Source organism: Nicotiana attenuata, unplaced genomic scaffold (assembly GCF_001879085.1).
Source record: "Nicotiana attenuata strain UT unplaced genomic scaffold, NIATTr2, whole genome shotgun sequence".
In the NCBI taxonomy this organism is placed as follows: Eukaryota; Viridiplantae; Streptophyta; class Magnoliopsida; order Solanales; family Solanaceae; genus Nicotiana; species Nicotiana attenuata.
This window is the reverse complement of record NW_017671543.1, coordinates 191,135-199,421: the sequence shown is the minus strand read 5'-3', so window position 1 is coordinate 199,421 and position 8,287 is coordinate 191,135. Positions and strand designations below refer to the sequence as shown.

At 38.2% G+C, this 8,287-nt stretch overlaps 1 protein-coding gene across 1 annotated transcript; it reads right to left on the bottom strand.

Annotated features, from left to right (window-relative positions):
* Positions 1–2,800: 2,800 nt before the first annotated feature.
* On the bottom strand, positions 2,801–8,009 carry LOC109208895 (carbamoyl-phosphate synthase large chain, chloroplastic). The gene is made up of 3 exons (XM_019372054.1): positions 6,478–8,009; positions 5,115–5,807; positions 2,801–4,604 (listed from the first exon to the last, which is right to left on the bottom strand). Exons 1-3 carry the CDS (start codon positions 7,834–7,836, stop codon positions 3,048–3,050), a joined length of 3,609 nt encoding a protein of 1,202 aa, XP_019227599.1. The 5' UTR covers positions 7,837–8,009; the 3' UTR covers positions 2,801–3,047.
* Between the last annotated feature and the right edge of the window lie 278 nt (positions 8,010–8,287).

The window sequence follows — 8,287 nt, the reverse complement described above, 5'->3', positions numbered from 1 at the left end:
ATATATATATATATATATATATATCTTAAATTTTTTGAGTATTGATCAGTACAAATCTGTAAAGAAATGAGTGGAATCAAATGGCTCGATCCAAAAATTCATAAAATCACTTTTGAAACATTTACTGATTTACATATCTGATGTGGATGATATTATATAGTATCTCTAACACGTCATGAAATATTAGCAAAGCGATTTCACACATGCAGCTTCTCCATGCATTAATGATTTTTATATTGCTGAAGTACTTCTAAGAGCTGTACTTTAATGCTGCTTGCCACTTTGACTCATTGTTTCATGGTCAGAAATTGAACTACCTAAAGAATGTAACAGTCGACGGAATGGCATGATATTCTACCTTTAATTCCTGCATTTATTTTTCCTACCTCCTCTTTTTCTTTTTTCTTTTTTTTTTAAGAAAGTCAAAATAAAAGGTTGAACGAGCAGGTTGCAGACTAGGTGTTGTCGTGGGATGGATATAAAATACCGCCACCCTTAATCAGAGGTCTCGAATTTGTTCCCCGAGGATTAAGAAGATCATGGTACGTAGGGGACGCTTAATAGGCCTTACGTGGTGTGAATTAAATTAATTAAAGCTCCAACTAAAGCGGATACCGGATACCATGTGAGAAATTAAAAAAAAAAAAAAAGTAGGTTGCAAACTCAATTAATAATCACTAGCTAGTCCCTCTTAGAAGAAACATTATGACTTGGAATTTTGATTCTGTGAAGATCTTGCATTGATCATACGAATTTCATTTTCCCTTCTCTTGTGGTATTTGCTTTCAATATGAAAATTGAAAAGGAAGAAGCATTTAGTGCACAAGAAAGGCTACGACCGAAAGTATAAATTATCATTGTCATCAATAAGCCCAACCTAAGTTGTGCGCCCAATTAATATCATGGGAAGAAAGCAATTAAATGTATATGCTCACTGTGCTTATCCTCCATCTCTGCCGGTAGAAATTATTAGACTCATATTAGATTGAATGCTCTAGGTTCCACGCTCAATTGTAGCTATAAAGCAATTTTTATTCATCACTCGAATTTACATCTGTGTTATTATACTTTGCAAGAAAACTCAAACAAAATTAAGTCTCTTACAACACTAACAAGAAGCTAAAATGGAAGTTCATTTATTTATTTATTGACAGTTTGACTTCAAGAAAGGAGAGGAAAAAGGAAAGGTAGGAATTCTGAATCTCTATTGGACCATACTGCTAGAAATATGCCACCTAAGACATTTTTGTGTTACCATTTACCAATATAATGATGTTTACTTGTATAAATTGCAGGAAGTTTTCATTAATCTACAAACTGCATGCTTTTAAGTAGTATTTGGTATAAATTGGAAATCTGAACCTAAATTCTGTACGATGGAGTTGCAAGTTGCAACACAATTAGATATATATAAACGCCAATTTTCTTTTTCTTTCCGCCAAGGTTGAGAATGAGAGCCTAAAAAGTTGAAAACTGTATAGTCAATAACCGACCTTTTCTCTCTAGCCTTCATACTATAGCCATTGTCACATTCATATATACCAATAAAGAAAACGAAGAGAGATGAAAACAGAAAACCCTCCTTTGTTTATTCTCGAGAAAGTCTTTATACACTAGTTGAGTTTGGCTCAGCTTGACTGGTATATTTATTCGCATTAGCCACTTAGACCAACTTTTGTTAATTTTCTTCATCATCTCTTTTCAAGGTTGAGCAATCCCATATTACCGAATAGTACATCTGACAATGGATTACGACCATTAGTATGTAGTAATAACTAATATAATATATGGAGATTAATTGGTATAACTAAGTCTATAAAAAAGTTCAAAATGATGTAGAACGAGCAACTCCTCCTCTTCTGTTATCGGTAATTATATAAAATTCATTCGGTTATCTTAAACACGTTTAAATCAATTATTTGATCGATGACCCACTTATCTAAACATATTAACGCACTCCAAACTTTACGTATATAGAAGACATACACAGAACCTCAGGATTGGGTGTTTAAATTCTAATTATCAAATACGCTTCATCAACAGTAAGAGGTCCACATCAAATGCGAAAAGCACAAACATGAAATTAATTGTAGTAAAATAAAGAACTCAGCTATGTTATCATTCTTCTATTAATAAATAAATAAATAAAATTTAGGTCCTCTAAAGGTGAATAGATTCCTTTCATTCATTTCCTACCTATTCTAATGTTCAGATTAGTATTTTGAGAAAGAACAAAACAAATTCACCTTCTGTAACAACTGGGCCTCCAATAGGCGGTTAGCTTGATGCTCAACTCTTTGCTAGATTAGTTCTCTTCCCCTATGTTTCAAAGATAAGAAAAGCAGAACAGAAAAGGAACTACAACGGCAATCTAAAAGATAAAAGACTCTGCAAATGGAAAAATTTCAGGGGCAAAGTTTTAACCAAACGCCTCAGATCACCACAAGACAGCTTGTTGATATCACAACTCAACTTATCCTTCACAGCTGCAGTTGGTGTTGAAAATTGCTGGAACTGAGGTCGCGTGAATGTTGATAATATGGTGATCCTAGAGAAGCTAGAACTGAGAAAGGCCAATGGCACCCCTCAATGCATATGAGCAACAGGAATTAGAGACCAATGAAATAAACTACATTCAGCAAATAAATGCTCTACTATAAGCCTCAACAGATCATGTCATCTTGTTTTGCAAATTCAACACTTACTTCTAGTGAGAATTTATGCGTCAACATCTGAGTCAACCTAGAGAAGAGAGGAAAAGGTGCACAGATATATGTAAAACTAGTATAAATTCAGAAGATGAAAAGTAATTCAAGAAACAGCACAACTGATTATAGTTGCATTAACAATTAGCACCATCATCACCTATTTTAATCTACAAGTAGATTTTGATGTTCCAGTACATTTGTTAAGCTAGTTCAGGAAGAAAAAGAATGGAGAAAATGAGGTTCATTCACCAAATCCATAAAGCAACAATGCCACCTATAACATAGATCAGAACAAGAGAAAAACTTACAAGCAACCAAACTGATTCACCTAATGGCAAGTCAACTAGTAGAAACAGATGGCGCACACTGCAAGTTTTTGAGCTCAGCTTCTACCTTCTTGACATCAAAGTAATCCTGAAGAGCTGTCATCTTAATCTTGTTGCATTTCAAGCTTTTTATTGCATCAGCGGTGGCCAAAGCCCCTGCAATTGTTGTTATTACAGGTATCTTGTACGCGAGAGCCATCCTTCTCAGCTTCCGGCCATCAATCTGATCAAGTGCGTCCCCTGAACTTGTGATCACCATCAACTGAATCTGCCCATTGGCAATGAGATCCGCAGCATGTGGCCGCCCTTCATGCATTTTAAGCACTCGCTCCACTGGCATGCCTTCTAATTCGAGCACACGTGCAGTTCCAGAAGTTGCAATGATTTGAAATCCAAGCCCCAAAAAGGCTCGAGCAATTGTCGTAAGTTGAGGCTTTGTTAATTCATTTAAACTGAGGAATAGAGTGCCCGAAAGTGGCATTTTCTGTCCCGCAGCAATTTGTGCTTTGGCAAATGCAATTGATGACTCGTAGTGGATACCCATTACCTCACCGGTGCTTCGCATCTCAGGACCAAGAAGCACATCACATCCTTGGAATTTCTCAAATGGAAGAACAGCTTCTTTAACTGATACATGTCTTGGGATAACCTCCTTGGTGAAGTTTAGGTCATGTAGCAATTTTCCTGACATAACTAGAGAAGCATATTTAGCCAACGGGTGCCCAATCGCCTTGGAAACAAAAGGAACCGTCCGTGATGCACGGGGGTTAGCTTCGAGCAAGAACACCTCACCAGAAGGACTAATGGCATATTGACAATTCATGAGGCCACACACATTTAGCCTCTTTGCTAATTTCGTAGTCCATGACCTAATAGTTTCCAAGCATGAATCAGAAATTGTTTGTGTCGGAAGCATGCAAGCTGAGTCGCCTGAGTGAACCCCAGCCTGCTCAATGTGCTCCATTATTCCACCGATGACCACATTACCATGCAAATCGGCAAGTGCATCAATATCAATCTCTACGGCATCAGTTAAATACTTGTCAATCAGGACAGGTCGCTCCGGATCTACCTTAACAGCATTTTCAAGGTATGTCACTAATTTGTCATTGTTGTAAACTATCTCCATTGCCCGGCCACCTAAGACATAAGAGGGTCGGACAACAACAGGGTATCCTACTTCTGTCGCAATGGCAACGGCATCCTTTTCGCTCTTTGCTATACCCCCTTTTGGCTGCACGATTTGTAGTTCATTCAGGATAGCGTTGAACCTCTCCCTATCTTCAGCCGCATCAATGGAATCAGGTGATGTACCCCAAATGCGAACAAAGTCAGCTCCACTTCTGGTCTTAGGCCTTCGCTCATCCAAGTAATTCTGAATTGGAAGAGCCAGTTTCAATGGGGTTTGACCTCCAAATTGCACAATGATACCGTCAGGTCCTTCCAAGTCGATGATATTAAGAACATCCTCGACTGTCAGAGGCTCGAAGTAGAGACGATCACTTGTGTCATAATCTGTAGAAACTGTCTCAGGATTGGAATTCATCATAATAGTTTCATAGCCTGCGTCCTGTATAAACCAAAAAAGAAAAGAAACAAAACAAATTTTCAAGGTTGGAAAGCAACATAGGAGCAAAGTAGTAACCATAAAACACCAACTATGAGAACCAAGACAGAACAAAAGACCAATATATTATTTTTCAAATACTCCACATGCGAAGATGAAAACTATGATTTTTCCATTTTCGGCATTGTGCAATCAGAAATTCATCATTCTAAAAAGGTGAAAAACCATTCAACCGATGTCATATTTCTTATTGGAGCCATGTTGTAGGAGTCTTCTATATTAAAAGGAGCCTGTAGATCGTGCCATTCATTTCCCAGAATTTATCAACTTTTGGATTTCAAAAGTACTGCAGAGTAATCAGATAATTTGAATCATTTTATGGAAGAAACCTTATCGGAGCATAAGCCTCTACTCAGATTCTATTCAAGTTATTCACTGGCAGTTGAAAAAGTATACCCTAAAAGGCAATGCAGCAAACTTTAGACCCTAAATCAATCATAAAGAAACACAAACCTGAAGGGCAAAGGATGTATGACAGCAACAATAATCAAACTCAATACCCTGTCCAATTCGGTTAGGTCCTCCACCTAAAATCAACACTTTCTTCCTACCGGTAGGAGCTGATTCACACTCAAGGTCATAAGATGAATACATATAAGGCGTATCAGCCTCAAATTCTGCAGCACACGTATCAACTCGTTTATATGCTGGTTTCACACCCAAAGACAAACGCCTTGACCGAACCTCCTCCTCACTGGACTTTGTCGCAAAAGCTATCTGTCTGTCACTAAACCCTCTCTTTTTCACTTCATAGAAGTCATCCTTTGTTAAGTCCGACAAACTGCGAGCCAGAAGGAATTGCTCCACATCTAGAAGCTCCCTTAGCTGAGTGAGGAACCATTTGTCTATGTAACTGAGCTCAAAGATGTCATCTACCTTCATCCCCCTCTTCATTGCAGCATATACCGCATGGATGCGATCAGGATTAGGAACCCGAAGACTATACTTCAATTTGTCCCAATCCCAGTCCAATTCCTTAACCTGGTTACAGCCCCATCCGGAATAACCAGATTCTAGAGACCGCACTGCTTTTTGGAAGGATTCTTGGAATGTGCGACCTACTGCCATGGACTCACCAACAGACTTCATCTGAGTTGTCAGTATGGCCTCAGATCCAGGGAATTTCTCAAATGCAAATCTGGGTATCTGCAAAATGTACATTGTTTAGACAACTAACTGTGAATGTATAAATAATGGAGTTCGAAATATAAAAAAAAAACAATTATGTCATCTTCAGATCATGAAATAATAAAAAATGCTAATTAAAGTATTATCCCACAACCAGCTTTTGAAACAGTGTGTCAAGATTGTAACAAAGCTGCATACACTCTCTTGTAAAATACTTGCCAGCAGCAATAAGAATACTACCATAATTTAAAGAACAAATTATAGGAATCGAGCTGATGACAGAGATGCCAGGGATCATTTCCGTAGGCAAGAATCATATGTTCCTGTTTCTTTATCCTATCCAGTCTCTACACGATCCAGGTCGAAATATTAGCCATATTTTGGTCATAGCTGGGACCAAATAATTCATTGTACCAAAGAAAAAAGGGTGGTGAATATTCTGGTTGTCAAGTTACACTAGCATGTTATAGAGATGAGTATGTGTCAAGGCCATAAATAGACACCTTAGTAGAAACAAGATACCATTCTTACTCCTATATAACTGAATTGAGACAACCGAATGAATATTATCGCATTCTTTTATAAGTAACGGAACATTAAATTTCTAGGGAGAAAACTAACACATAAGAGAAACATACTACACAAGGCGATCGGAATTTAAGAGCAGCAATAAAGTAAAAATACTTGCCTTTGTAACAACATAATCTATGGATGGCTCAAAACTAGCTGGAGTCTTCTTTGTGATATCGTTAGGAATCTGATCCAGAGAGTATCCAACTGATAGCTTAGCAGCCATCTTAGCTATTGGAAAGCCAGTAGCTTTTGAGGCTAAAGCTGAAGACCTCGAAACTCTAGGATTCATTTCAATTACCATGACTTCCCCATCAACTGGATTTACAGCAAACTGTACATTAGAACCACCACACTCAACTCCGATTTCCCTGATGATGGCAATCGAATAATCCCTAAGTCGTTGGTACTCTTTATCTGTCAAAGTCTGAGCAGGAGCCACAGTGATGGAGTCCCCTGTATGAACTCCCATAGGATCAATATTCTCAATTGAACAAATGATAACCACATTGTCGGCCAAATCTCTCATAACCTCAAGCTCGTATTCTTTCCAACCTAACAAAGACTTCTCAACCAAAACTTGTGATGTCAAACTAGCTGCTAACCCCGACTTACATATCGCCTCGAATTCCTCCCTGTTATAAGCAATTCCACCACCAGTGCCACCTAATGTAAAAGCTGGCCTTATAATCAATGGAAACTCCCCGATTTCACCGGCTATCTCGATACATTCCTCCAAAGTATTGCCAATGCCTGAAGGTGGAGTCTTTATCCCAATATTCTTCATTGCCTGCTTAAACAAATCCCTATCCTCCGCTTTCTTTATGGCGCCAAGCTTCGCCCCAATCAGCTCGACCCCATACTTATCGAGCACCCCACTCTCCGCCAACGCTACAGCTAAATTAAGAGCAGTTTGGCCACCCATTGTAGGCAACAATGCATCAGGCCTCTCTTTCTCTAAGACTTGCTCTACAAGTTCAGGTGTCATTGGCTCAATATAAGTCCTGTCCGCCATGTCGGGGTCTGTCATAATCGTTGCAGGGTTCGAATTAATCAGTATAACCTCATACCCTTCTTCCCTAAGAGCTTTACAAGCTTGAGTACCTGAATAATCAAACTCACAAGCTTGTCCTATCACTATTGGCCCTGCGCCCAGTATCAAAATCTTCTTTATATCTGTTCTTTTACCCAATTTCTGCTTTTGAACAACAGAATCATTATTGGGGCTTTGCTCATTGACAATCGAAAAATTCACCCTTTTGCGCAAATGGGTGTGACCGAAAACGGATGGCCGAGACTGGAGGTGCAGAAAAGAGGAGCTTTTGTAAACTGAGGATTTGGCAGAGTGGGGAAATAGTGGGAAAAGGTGGGTTCTTGATGAATATATTTTGGAAGGAGGAAGAACAGAGGAAGAAGATGAAGAGATGAGCCTATATGTAGCATTTTCACAGTGGTTCATACAATAACCCATCTTCATTCAAACAGTGTGAAGCAAATTGATTCGGGTTCTGTAGAAGATTTAGAGGAGGTGAGCTTTTCGGAGGAGAGTGGAGCGGGGAGAGATGCTAGTTTCAGGTGAGGCTAGGGTTTTAGAACTCTTATACAGGTCGTGGATTAGGAATTACTAGGTACGGATATTAACCGAAAAAGGGCTTAGCTTCAAGCTTAAACTTCAATCATATTACTATTATGGGAAAATAGCGATTTTATTGCTTTATTCCAATTTTGATCCTTAAGTTATTCAACATTGGACGTTTAACCTCGGGTTGAATTAAATGTGCTTTTTTAGTCTCAAAAATATTTGTACTCTTTTTAATTAAAAAAAATGTGAATAAATATCTGAACAAATATATTTGCTTACTTTCTTGAATTTCATAAAATTAAACACATCTAAAATTCTATTTGTGATTTTGTTTACCCTAAAATTA

Excerpts from the sequence above, each read along its gene's own strand:
- LOC109208895 (XM_019372054.1), bottom strand. The coding sequence starts at position 7,836 with ATGAAGATGGGTTATTGTATGAACCACTGTGAAAATGCTACATATAGG. Across the intron at positions 5,808-6,477 it reads TAGATTATGTTGTTACAAAG|ATACCCAGATTTGCATTTGA; the intron begins GCAAGTATTTTT and ends TACATTTTGCAG. Across the intron at positions 4,605-5,114 it reads ATACATCCTTTGCCCTTCAG|GACGCAGGCTATGAAACTAT; the intron begins GTTTGTGTTTCT and ends TGGTTTATACAG.